General features: G+C 41.1%; 1 protein-coding gene across 2 annotated transcripts in view; it reads left to right on the top strand.

The window, feature by feature from the left end:
• prkaa2 (protein kinase, AMP-activated, alpha 2 catalytic subunit) overlaps positions 1-13,360 on the top strand; it is a 36,293-nt gene extending 22,933 nt beyond the window's left edge. For both annotated transcript variants that reach the window (XM_067990307.1, XM_067990308.1), the window contains exons 8-9: positions 1,926-2,052; positions 3,839-13,360. In XM_067990307.1, coding sequence (XP_067846408.1) covers positions 1,926-2,052; positions 3,839-4,080 — 369 coding nt within the window. In that variant the 3' untranslated portion in view covers positions 4,081-13,360. The remainder of the gene's footprint in view (positions 1-1,925; positions 2,053-3,838) is intronic.
• Positions 13,361-13,598: the final 238 nt, after the last annotated feature.

Here is a 13,598-nt window from a genome sequence, read left to right as displayed (position 1 = left end):
TCTAAAATCCCACTTCTGTGTTCAAAAGTGGGAGAGCATCACAAGCTTCAATATGAAATAAATTTATTAAACAGCTAAACAAATCTATCTGAAATGCAGTTCTGTACTACAGTAGAACATCTTTTATCTAACTCGAGTAAACATAATAAAATGATTGCAACTTTAAGAACTAAATTAATTCTTTATAAGTGACTTTTAAATATACAGGCCAGGAATTTCCTTGGAGTTGGTCCTGCCATAACTTTGTCGGAAGTGCAGTAGAAACCCTGTTTATAAATGGGGTTTCTGCCACACTTCCAATGCAGTTACTGCGGCGGAGCGGGAGCAGCTCCAAGGAAATTCCCGACCACACAGTATCTCTCATATCCTTCAGCACTCTAAACTTTTTCTTCATCTCAAACTATTTCCTATTGTTCTGAGGTTTTTAGACTCTTCTGGCCATAAAGGTGTCACCATGTCTTCCTGGATTTTGAAAACTAGCTACTTAGACTGACAGTTCCTTTTTGAATTTAATTCAAACTGAACCAATCTGAACATCTATATATATATTTGAAAATTATATGATAAACTTCCTCTCACGCATGTTAGCAGGATGACTAACAACAAACGTGGCAGCATTGTATCAGGATAGGCTTGGTGTAAGACTTTGGCTTTAAGCATAATGACTGAGTTTTAAAGACATCAAAATGACACACTATAATTATCTTTAAAAATGAAACTTCACTTATATTCTGTAAATATAGTATACTCCCTACTACTTCATTTGAAACAATGCCACTTTGATGGACCTTCTACTATCATTGGTCATGAAATATTCGCATTGCATTTAGAAAATGTTTGAATAGGACTGTTTACACATAAAGTAGGACTGTTTTAGTTTCATAGTTTATTGGTATGAACAATAATGTACTTGGCCATCTAAATATTGAAAGGAAAACAATTACATGGGCTCAGTCTCAATGATTTCTTTCACACCTTCACCATTTTGTATAATATTTTCAAGATGGTAGACGTGAATAAAATGTGAAATCTCCCTTGAAGGCTCAGTTAGAAAAATTCACAGGCTGTTGTGGAACTGTGCCATACAGATCAGGAAGGTCGTGATTCAATCTCTGTTAGCTAAACACAGCATGGATGGCAGTACATATTGTGAAATATGTAATTTTTTGAATATTTTGTTATGGTCAAACCCTTATTTTGGACATTAGAAATTTCAGTTACAGAGGGATAAAAAGGTGGAAGGAGAAAGGAAAAAAATGTGCAGCCTATTGGCCAGATTGCACTATCAGAGTGACAAGTTTACATAGGCTTTTCCATTATAAATATGAACATAGGAATTTATAATGGGAAAAGTTGTCACAAAAAGTTGTGACCAAAACATGTCAACAGGAAGTCAAGTGCACAGGCAGGAAATGCTCTTGGGTGTAAAATGTTTCACATATTATAGATGGATATCTTCATTTTTTAATTTACTTTTTATGATGTGGAAACATTTTTTTTAGGTTACAAAGATTTTGGGGTGAATTTGTCCTGTTAGCAAGACAACTTAAGAGCTCAGGCTATGCCTCTCCACTCTTCTGATTTGCACTTCCCAAAAGTGGTAACTCTCAGCAGTAGGGCTTGAGCTGGAAATTCCTTCATCTATTTTTTAAAAAACCTTTTTGCTTTTTAATTTATTTTTTAAAACACTAACACTCATTCAAATGAGAATATGGTTTGTATTCAGAGTAACAGGAACAGTATATGACTTTCACCTCTAGTTGCCTTTGAGTTGCTAATTTTGACTCTTAAGGATAGCTCATAATCTATTTCACTCTCTATATAACTGTATATCCCTGAATGGTTTTGGAATGTTAACTTTGACCAGAATTGAAGTGTATTGAACTCTACTATATGGTAGATTTGTAATAAATGACTTTTTCAAGGTGGTGAATCCCTACCATCTGCGTGTGCGTAGAAAGAATCCAGTGACGCGGAACAACGTGAAGATGAGTTTACAGCTGTATCAGGTTGACAATCGCAGCTTTCTGCTAGATTTCATGAGCATTGATGGTAAGCATGATACTTGTTTTGTTTGTCTTATTGAGCACGAACTGCAAATAAAATGTGGTTAGTATTATACTGTTGTCCAGTAGTCAGCTTTTTATACTTTTTATCTCAATGATTCCATGAGTCTTTCCTGGTGAAAAGTGGTTTTGCTCTCACTGGCTTGCATTGACCCACTCTAACTGTTGAGGAAGGTAATTCCAGTGAACAAAGTAATTGCCGTTTGTGACTTTTAAACAGCTGTGCATATGCAAAAAGTGCTGGAAATAGATACAGGTTCATCAGCATCTGCTGGGAGAAAAGACAGGTTAATATTTTGGATGTAAACCAGTCATCAGAATGCAAAACTGGAAGAGAAGTGAGCCTTTAATGGGACTGAACGAAACAAAGGGAAGGGAACAGATAGAAGTGAACAACAAGTAAAATTTGAGAGTCAGGAATACTGACCCCTGTCAGAAGATTTAATGAATTGGGTAGATAGCAAACATTTTTTTGAAAAGCTGAGAGGTGAAAACTGGAGGATGATTTACAAGAATGAAGTCAGTGAGGCAATGAAAACACATTAAAAACAGAAGGGATAAAAGTGCTAAGTAAGAAACAACATTGGAGTGATGCGTGCAAAAAAAGAAATTGAAGAACTGAAAAGAAAACAAACTGCAAATGAAATGCAGGAAATCTGAAATAAAAGCAAAAAATGCTGGAAACACATGACCGATCCGCCAGTAGCCAAAAACCCAGGTGTAAAAGAGGCAGTACAAGTACATGTTAAGAGTTATGGTACAATTTTGACGGGTGAGGATTGAAGCCCAGAATTTCCTGAATTGGCGTAACTAGCAAGTTACACCGAAATTTAAGCCTATCTTTCCGGTGGTGAGTTACACCAAAATTTCATTAGCATTCGCCGGAAGAATAAAAACCAGCATAATACAAGTGGAAATCAGCGTAAACAATCAGGGCTGAACTTCTGCCATATTCCTTTCTTAAGTCCCTCTTTATGCATGAAAATTAAAGTTTGAAGCTATTAAAGTTTGAAGCTATTTATGCATGTTGGGTACAACATGTTTAAGAAAATGTAATTGTGGACGTTTTAAAATTTTTAATGCAAATCATTCTGATGCCAAAAAAGCATTGAAAGATATAGAAAATACATTTTTGGTTTCAGTGAGTAGAAATTAAAAAATATCACCAGAAATATGACTAGATCATAAATTTTAGGCGTATATTTACAGCCTGTTCAGAACTGGCATATAAATTCAAGAAATTCACATGAGCTGTACTTTTGCTTGGGGCAGAGCCATGTTAATGAGTGGCAGAGGATTTTGTTGGAAGTTTTGCAGAATCAGATTTTAAAAAAGCAACGAAATTAGGACATAGCGTAAAAATGGGCGTAAATCATTTACACTTAAATTTCCTCAATCTTTTATGCCAAATATCGGCATTACGCCATACTTACGCTGCTTTTTCAGTGCAAGTTTTCAGGTAATTTGGGGTGCTGCTGTAACATTGGAAATATTCCCTTTTTGCCCTGAAATAAAAACAGAAGATGCTGGAAACACACAGCAGGTCAGTCAGCACCTGTACGATAGGTAGATTAAAGATTCAGGTGGAACCCTTCATCTAAACTGACGTGGTTAGGCTGATAACACATACATTATAACCTATCTCACTTTTAGATGTTGTATGGTCTGTGCATTTCTAGTAGATTTGTTTTTATTTCAGTTTTCCTGTGTGTTTATTTTTCTTATGTTTGCTTTTGCTCTCACAATTTTCCTTATTTTTCTTTTGTGATTAGATGACATTATGGAACAAAAGTCCGGCTCTTCCACTCCAAAGCGTTCAGGATCGGCAGCTCTGCTGCACAGACCGAGACTGAGTATCGATGCAGCAGCTACCGACAGCCAGCCTTTGACACTCGTTGGGTCCCTCCCCAGCTCACTGACGGGATACTTGAGCTCTGTAACTCCACGATATGGGAGCCACACGATGGATTTCTTTGAGATGTGTGCTAGTCTTATTACTACACTGGCTCGTTGACAGGAAAAAAACAACCTCATATCAATTCATAGAGAATCAGCTCTTTAACTCAAGATTTGCAAGAAAATGCCCTTTCCACTTTGCAAAAATGTCTTGTACTTCAGCACTGGTTAGACCTTGCCAGTTTGCAGCTGGTGCTTTGCTACTTTTATATAGTGGAGGCTATGGGGTAACATTTGTGCATTGCCATTTAGAAACCCTAAGGTAATCTAGTGGAGCCTTTTTATTGCACCCTGTTTGATCAGCCAAATCCATGGTATTATACGGGTTTACAAACACAACTGGAAAGGTGTAGAAAAGCATAAAATTTCACGTTAAAGCAGTGATGTATTATAGAATTTTTAAGAAATAGTGGAGAAGATAAAGAACAGGTGAAAAGCATTGTAAAGAGCTGTATAGCCAGGATTGTTCATGTGATGTGTTAGTGGAGTGGATGACTGTGCCGTTCATTCTTCAGCCAGGTTGTGAGTAGGTTGAGATGCATATTTCTATTTGGGTTAGTTGTGGCTAGAAAGCTGTAACACTAAAGAATCTCTAGTATATCATTAAATGAGATAAATTACATTGACATTAATATGAAATGGCTGATTTGAAATCCTCAAATTATGTTGAATGAAATTGTTAAGATTTATTGCACTGTAGTTTTGCTTTATTGATGGGAATTAAGTTTACCTGTGTAGAACTGTAAGGATAACCAGAAATGGTTGTGTGCGCAAACAAGATTAGCTTTGAAAGTGGTCTTTGGGTTAGAGTTTGATCACTCCTTTTAGAAATATATCCCAGCTCACGTAAATATTTCTCTTCCTTGTATCTTTCAGTTGACTTAGTAAAGTCAGCAGCATGTACAGCTGTACATAGTTGAACTTTTACCGAATGAGTTTTATTTAAGAAATATATTTACTGTACAAACTGAAATGACAAATTCAATACTATCAAGTAAATGTTAGGGATTTATCAATAGCATTAAACCGAGATCCCCAAAATCAGGATCCTTTAATAATAATAATTATGATTAACATTACCATCCATTTTTACAAATGATTTAATTACTGGTGGGTTTCTGTTTCTCACTAAATCAGATGTGCTGTTTTGTAAGGTCTATGCCAGCTGGAAAATTGATGTTTTCAAAAAAACTTCAAGTAAATTTATGGTTCTGTGTGGGTCAGTATCATAATGCATTTGCCCAGTTGAGTGACAGTCATACTCCCTAGGACCTTGTTCACTTTTACTATCTGGTTTGCTACCTATTCAGTCATTCTGCTGTGTGCTGCAATCATAAATGGTTGAATCCAGAATATCTGGGTCTTTCACTGCTAGTTTTGTCTAGAACACCTAGTGTACTTGTTTTAGTAGTCGAATAACCATTGAGCACTGAAGGATCTCAAATTGAGTATTGTAGAGCATAGCAAGAACAACTAATACGCACACGCAAACACTACAAAAAGAAACTAATAACCTTTATTCTTTTTATCTACACTACAGAAAGTAACTAATGTGTAGCAGCCAATAAAATTGCTGATCACTGATTGTCCTGAAGTATTTTAAGAGTGTGCCTTTTATTAAATTTATTAACATTGCCTGTCACCTGTTGTAAGGGAGTATTTAAGCATATACTTGAAGCATAGTTGCTCGTGCAATTGGCAACAGTTCCAAAAGTGACCGCTTATAATCAATACAAGAGTAACTTAGAAGGTATTGTGGCTTCTGTGATTGCTTTCTGGGTATCATTGTCCAGGCAGTGAGAGTTTTTAACCCTCCGCTACATTTCTTACATTACAACAGTGACTACACTTCATAGGTACTTCATTGTCTGTAAAGTGCTTTGGGATGCCCTGAGGTCATGAAAGGTGCTATATAAATGCAAGTCTTTTTTTCTTTAATTTCCTTCCCAACTTTCAAACTGCGCATACCTTTTTATTAATAAATCAACAAAAACTTGCATCTATATAGCGCCTTTAATGTAGTTAAAATGTCAAAAGGCGCTTCACAGGAGCGTTATCAAACAACATTTGACACCGAGCCACATAAGGCGATATTAGGACAGGTGACCAAAAGCTTGGTCAAAGAGTTAGATTTTAAGGAGCTTCTTAAAGGAGGAGAGTGAGGTGGAGATGTTTATGGAGGCAATTCCAGACCTTTGGTCCTAGGCAGCTGAAGGCACTGCCGCCAATGGTGGAGCGATTAAAATCAGGGATGTGCAAGAGGCCATAATTGGAGGAGCGCAGAGATCGCGGAGGGTTGTAGGGCTGGAAGAGGTTACAGAGATAGGGAGGTGCAAGGCCATGGAGGGATTTGAAAACAAGGATGAGAATCTGTATCAGGAAGGAAATTGATGCACTGTGGATCTGAAATGGTGAACATAATTACATGAAAGTGCAGAATCACAGAACCTATCCCTTCTAACTTTCTCCCCTTATCCCTTCTCCTAATGGCATTGCCTCATCCAGGGATACAGCTTCATCGGTAGTGACAATGTGGATACTGTGCCCAAACAAATGTAGAGCATTTCTGCATTTAAAGTATTTGAATTAACTCATCTATTATTTTCTTTTAGGGAAAGAATGACCCATAGTTCTCGGTGTTTAAAAGAAGTTGTTCATTCTTCATGGCTTGAAAAATATTTTAATCAGGAGACTTTCCCTTGGAATACAGGCTGTATATCTGAAGTAATTAATTTCCGATCGATATTTTCTGTGTATCCCAGTCCTTATAGCAATGAGCAATACTCGATGGACTAGACAAATAAGTACCTGGTTTATAAAATGAATAGAGATGTTGTGGTACGTATCACATACATGTAAAGGACCTTCATAAGTTTGTACTGTGCATCTTTTTTGCAGTAGTAGTTTTGGGTGTACGCATTTCTTTGCATGTTCCTGTAGCAACTGGAACTTGCGGCATAGAATGTAAACCTGGATTTTTAATATTATGACTGAACTTCTGGCATTTTACCAGGCAATGCCAGCTCTCTAAGGTTTTGAAACATTTAATGCAACATAATAAGTCCCAGTTTTTATTCTCCTGGTCAGTAATTAGTCACTGTTGCTAATCCTAGGGCTCCTGAGCATCAATATTTTTTGTGAACAAATTGAAATTTGTTGTCAAAAGGATATCTAACAAGGTAATGGCAGATAGTCCTTTGACACTGATCAATTTTATGTTCATTTTGTGAAGCAAAATAATATTGTATTTGTCAGCGAGATGTGGAAATTGTGCGCATTTAGTATGCTAAAGGGTTGACTTGAAGTCCATTTCTGAAAATCGCAAAAGGACTGTACATAGCCGGCGCGGACACGATAGGCCGAATGGTGGCCTCCTGTGCCGTAAATTTTCTATGACTGACAAGTCATGGTACATTTAATTTACTGTGAGCTGTGATGAAGCAGTGAAATGCATTTTGCCGCCTTGTGGCAGTTTGGAGCTATTGCACATTGTAAAATCATGGACTGATTTTAGTCCTGTTACTGAGTATCTGCTGTGGTTGCCTTAAAATTTAAACATTATTTCATCATGATAGCTTTATCCTTTTTGTCTTGCTTGTATGTATTTGTATAAAGAATGTGCTTTTTCCTATTTGCAAGAATCAAATAACTGAAAAATTTTAATGTTTGGAGGTTTTCTTATAGAAGTGATGAAAGGTATGATATTTCTATGTTCTATCCTGCTATTCATATAAGAACATAAGAAATAGGAGCAGCATTAGGCCATACGGCCCCTCGAGCCTGCTCTGCCATTCACTAAGATCATGGCTGATCTTCGACCTCAACTCCACTTTCCTGCCTGATCCTCATATCCCTTGATTTCCCCCAGAGTCCAAAAATCTATCTATCTCAGCCTTGAATATGTTCAATGACTCAGTATCCACAGCCCTCTCAGATAGAGAATTCCAAAGATTCACAACTCCTGAAGAAATTCCTCCTCATCTCAGTCTTAAATGACCGACCCCTTATCCTGAGACTATGCCCCCTAGTTCTAGACTCTTCAGTCAGGGGAAACAACCTCTCAGCATCTCCCCTGTCAAGCCCCCCTCACAATCTTTTATGTTTCAATGTGATCACTTCTCATTCTTCTAAACTCCAGAGAGTATAGGCCCATTCTACTCAATCTCTCCTTATAGGACAACCCTCTCATCCCAGGAATCAATCTAGTGAACCTTTATTGCACCGCCTCTAAGGCAAGTATATCCTTCCTTAGATAAAGAGACCAAAACTGTACACAGTACCCCAGGTGAGGTCTCACCAAACCCCTGTACAATTGTAGTAAGACTTCCTTACTCTTGTATTCCAACCTCTTTGCAAAAAAGGCCAACATGCCATTTGCCTTCCTAATTGCTTGCTGTACCTGCATGCTAACTTTTTGTGTTTCCTATACAAGGATACCCAAATCCCTCAACACCAACATTTATTAGTTTCTCACCATTTAAAAAATATTGTTTTTCTATTCTTCCTACCAAAGTGAATAACCTCACATTTCCCCACATTATACTCTATCTGCCACCTTCTTGCCCACTCACTTAACCTGTCTATCCCTTTGCGACTCCTCACAGCTTACTTTCCCACCCCAACTTTGTATCGTTAGCAAACTTGGACACATTACACTTGCTCCCTTCATCTAAGTCATTAATATAGATTGTATATGGCTGAGGCCCAAGTACTGATCCTTGCGGCACTCCACTAGTTACAGCCTGCCAACCTGAAAATGACCCGTTCATCCCTACTCTGTTTTCTGTACGTTAACCAACCCTCTATCCATGCTAATATATTACTGCCAACCCCATGCGCCCTCCTTATCTTGCGTAACAACATTTCTGTGGCACCTTATCAAATGCCTTTTGAAAATCCAAATATACTACATTCACTGGTTCCCCTTAATCTACCCTACTAGTTACATCCTCAAAAAATGCTAATAAATTTGTCAAACTTCCCTCTCATAAAACCATGTTGACTCTGCCTAATTATATTATGATATTCTAAGTGCCCTATTACCACTTTTTAAATAATAGATTCCAGCATTTTCCTGACTCTTGGGGCTCGAATTTAGCAGGCCTGCGGGTTCCCAGCGGGTGGTCCTCCGGGAGCGTGGTCAACACGCTCGGCGAAATTAGTGGGTTGCCCACGCGATCGTAGCAGGCAACCCACTAATAGGAATCAATTACCTGCTCCTCCGGGGTCCACGGCGCTGGCCTGCGCGTCGGTCGGGCTGCGCATGCGCAGTACGATCTGTCAGCTGGAGGCTCTCTAGTTAAAGGGGCAGTCCTCCACTGACAGATGCTGCAACCAATTGGACAAATTGCAGCATGGAGCAGCCCAGGGGGAAGGCTGCTCCCAGTTTAATGATGCCTCACCCCAGCTATCATCAGATGGGGTGAGGAGGAGGGGGAGGACACAGATCTTCCCCCCGGCGGGCGGGAGGAAGCGGTCTGCCTCTGCCACCAAGAAGGCCTGGCTCGAGGTGGCAGAGGGGGTCACCTGCGCCACCAACATATCGCCCACCTGCATACAGTGCAGGAGGCGCTGCAATGACCGCAGTAGGTCAGCCGCAGTGAGAACACAAAGTCTTTCCCCTACACTCCGTCTGCCACAACACTGCCTCCACCCCACATCTCCATCGGCACCGCCAACACTATTCTGTCACATCACCCTTCATACCCACTCACACCCCATCCTCATCTTACCTCCACCTACTCACCTCGCCAGTACTCACCCTGCCACTAACACGCAACCCAATCCTCATACAATCTCATTGCTCCATCCCATACTCACCCTCTCGTGCATCTCCCTCACGGCCAGCCTCACTCAACCTGCCACCACCTGTGCTGCAGCCACAGGGCATGCATCACATATGTGCAGTAGGCAGCGTAAGGCAAACGTCTCGTCAGCATGAAGGGGGTGCACAAGGGTGTCTGAGGGTTTGTCATGGGTGTAACCCATATTGAATTTCAGAGCAACAAACAGCACACATTATATTGACACCACCACTGCCATGTCTCCGCGAATCCTGTCCGTTGTGTCCAATAATGCCCGCTCCTGGGTATCACTATGAGGACCCACCACTGATGCCACCCATCGTGTTACTGCAGAGTAGGTGCAGGTGTATTTGCAGGGCTCGTCCGCGCAGACGACTGAGAGACATCGGCGGTGTAGCCGGCTGCACCCTGGAAGGATGCGGAGGAGAAGGTGTGGAGGGCAGTGGTGACTTTGCCAGCGACAGGTAAGCAGTTGGTGCTGGGGCCAGCCAGGAGCAGCTCGGCATGAAAGAGGCTGCAGATCTCCACGACTACATGTCGAGCGAATCTGCGCCTCCCTCTGCACTGCTGCTCGGAGAGGTCCGGGGAGCTGCGCCTCGGTCTGTGGACCCTGTGGCGAGGGTAGTGCCCTCTGCGACGCGTCTCTCTCTGCGGTAGCCCTCCCTCCTGCTGTGCAGGTGGGCGTGCAACAACACCGTGTTGGGGGGATCCACGTCTCTGCGGCGGACGGCGTGGACTGCGAGGCTGCTGGTGCTGGTCATGCTCTTCGTCCTCCGAGGGTCTCCACACACCACCCAACTGGCAGGTGTTGGTCTGAGGGGTTGTGCAGGGTAGGTGTGTGGTTCCTCGGACTGGGGCTGCGGTTTCGTGTCGGTCTGTCCTCTGGCTTGGCGGGGGGTGGTGGAGGGCAGGGGTTGCCCTATGTGACGCGGTAGCCTCCTGCGTGGGTGAGGGCTCTCCCCCGTGGAGCGCACCTTGGCACCTGCCACAGGCTGCTGGCTGCAACACGCCTGGTTGGAGGGAGACTGTTTCCCCCAGTGTGGGAAACTCACTGCCTTGAACCTAAAATCCCACACTTCCTCTTTTGACAGCTGCTTCAGCTCATTAACTGACCACAACGAGCAAGGTAAGTACTCTCAAGTGGAACCCCGCTGGCTTTAATTGCCTGCGGGATTCCCACCAGCGGGGCTTGCGCGCGCAGCCCCGCACGTCAGCGCGGTACCCGGAAGTGGCCGGGATTTCGTCGCGATCCGGTCACGTGACCGGATATCGGGATTTTCGGGGCCACCCCGCTGGGAACCCGCTGGAAACACGATCCTAAAATCGAGCCCTTGATGTCAGGCTAATTGGCCTGTAGTTCCCTGTTTTCTGACTCCCTCCTTTCTTGAATAGCATGGTTACATTTGCTACCTTCCAATCTGCTGGGACAGTTCTAGAATCTAGGGAATTTTTTAAGATCACAACCAAAGCATCTACTATCTCTGCAGCCACCTCTTTTAGAACCCTGGGGCGTAGGCCATGAGGACCAGGGGATTTATTGACTTTTAGTCCCATTAGTTGTACATGTCTGTTTGTATAATTGCAATGTACAGAACAGTATGCTTTACTTCATATTTTGGATGTACAAAGAATAGGAACCTGTGTTAAACTCAGTGCCAAGTTTTGAACTTTTTTTTAAAAAAAAGCTGTTTGCAACTGCCCACAGTTTTATCCCATTTTCCTGATTTCACAATCTAAAGTTTACTAATTAAGAATAGTGAAGATTTATGTGGGGTGCCTGAGAGCTAACTCCAAGATGAAATACCAGGCAATGGGGGATTGGAAACTAAAAGCAAATAACTGTAGATGCTGGAAAGTGTCAGGTCGGTCAGATTCTGTTGAATTTTGACAAACTTGACAATCAAAGCTTATGCCAGCCAGGTCTGCAGTATTTCAGACTGTTAATTCACCAGCCAGCCTGGGTCATTAATGGCAGCTGGTGGGCTAGACCAGTAACCTGGGAGCTGTGGATTCTTTCCACTTAGCTCCAGATAACTAATCAAACTGATGCCCTAGGTAGGACGGTGTTAGATGAACAAATGATGAGAAGCTTACAAGTGCTCTGATTGTTTTTGTTTTAGTAATGAGAGATTTTTCAGTCTTCAAAGGCGTCTGATGGAAAAGCTAAATCTGGAAAATTATTTTAAATTGGGAAGAGTATGATAAGAGGCCACAAGTTCAAGCTAGTAAAATGCTAATTTAGAACTGATACCAGGAAGTTCTTATTAATACACAGTGACCAGTACATAGAATTGACTCCTAGAGTAGTGAAGAGAAAAACCCTGGAATCATTTATGAACCATTTGAATGCTGCAATGAGAGTAATTTAGTATAATTTTGGATGGATGAACTAAGATGGGCCAGATGATTTTCTTCATATATAATTTATCTTGTGATAAATTTTGGGAAGCGAAGTTCCTGACATGGAGCCACTCTCGAGAGTGCAGTGCTTAGAACTGGCATGTAGGTCAGTGTATCCAATTCATAGTGCTCCTCATTTTCTGGCAACTAATTTTGATGATTGGAAAATTGGAAGTGCAAGTCCTTGTGCCCAATTTTCAAATCTGCGTTCCCATCGAGTGATACTCCACATTGGGAACCTTGCCTCACAAAATTTAACTTAACAGAAACTTCTGTTTTTTATGCTTCCATGTAATTGCCTGTTAGGTTTATTAATGAATTTTCATCATCATCAAAACAAACATCAAAGCTCAAGGCCCTGGCTGTTTTGTGACTTGGTAAACATAGCAGCCTAAGCTAAAATACATCCAGTGATGAAACTGAGAAATCAATATTGCCAACTTGCCTGCTGTTGTGTGGACATTTAGTTCATAATTACCTTATTTTTTCTATGGGGGACTTAAATAAAGTAGCTGCAGTGTATTTTTAAAGTATCTGACATCAGCTGGGTACTGTAGCAGGCTGTAACTCATTTTTAGGACCATAGTTCAACTCGAGTCCGGATTGATGGAAAGTTTCTCTCTTCCGTAGGATAGTCTCATTCCATTTGCTAGAGGATATGGTTTTGCATACTGAATTTGGTAACTCTCACTCAAGAGTTCAAAGGAATGGCTGTTCTCGGAAATGGCATATTTCCAATGGTATGAGGTTGAGGTTGAGGCATGTCCGAGGGGCAGAGAAGAGGAAGCTTCACTGCGTATCATACCTAAGCTGGACCTGGGAGTGCTTAGTGATTTGGGAAGTGCTGCGTATTACAGTCCCAGAGCTCACGTAACATTAATAGTGAATTAGTTAGCAATAAAATTATACATTTTAGTTGCAGTTTCACAATTACATTTGCATGGTGAGCACTGAGTTTGACAGCAGTTCTTGTGATTTCTGTCCTGTTGTGATGGTGTGTGATATAATCAGAAAACATTGACCAATCTGACTAGTGTGCAACTTGTCTTTGTTTCTGAAATGTAATGCACTGCATGATGTAGGTGTTATCATGGTTGCTATTTGCACTTTAATAAAAAAGTACATTGTTGATTACTAATGAATTCCATGACCTTTTTTAAATATTTGTTTTATTTTCATATAACTATATAATCAGAACTGAGTGGTTCATTTGGTTCCTTACAGTTTGCCACTGGCCTTTTCAGCTGTGGGAGGTGGGTTTGAATCCAAAGTTCCTAATGGACATGGTCCACCATATCAAACTAGTCATTGGCATTAATGGACGTTATACTGGTATGGTTACCAAGAACAGGTTGAAAGGATGGTACATTAG

The sequence above is a fragment of the Heptranchias perlo genome, chromosome 9 (assembly GCF_035084215.1).
Source record: "Heptranchias perlo isolate sHepPer1 chromosome 9, sHepPer1.hap1, whole genome shotgun sequence".
In the NCBI taxonomy this organism is placed as follows: domain Eukaryota; kingdom Metazoa; phylum Chordata; class Chondrichthyes; order Hexanchiformes; family Hexanchidae; genus Heptranchias; species Heptranchias perlo.
Note: the sequence above shows the minus strand (reverse complement) of the source record. Positions and strands in the feature narration are given on the sequence as shown.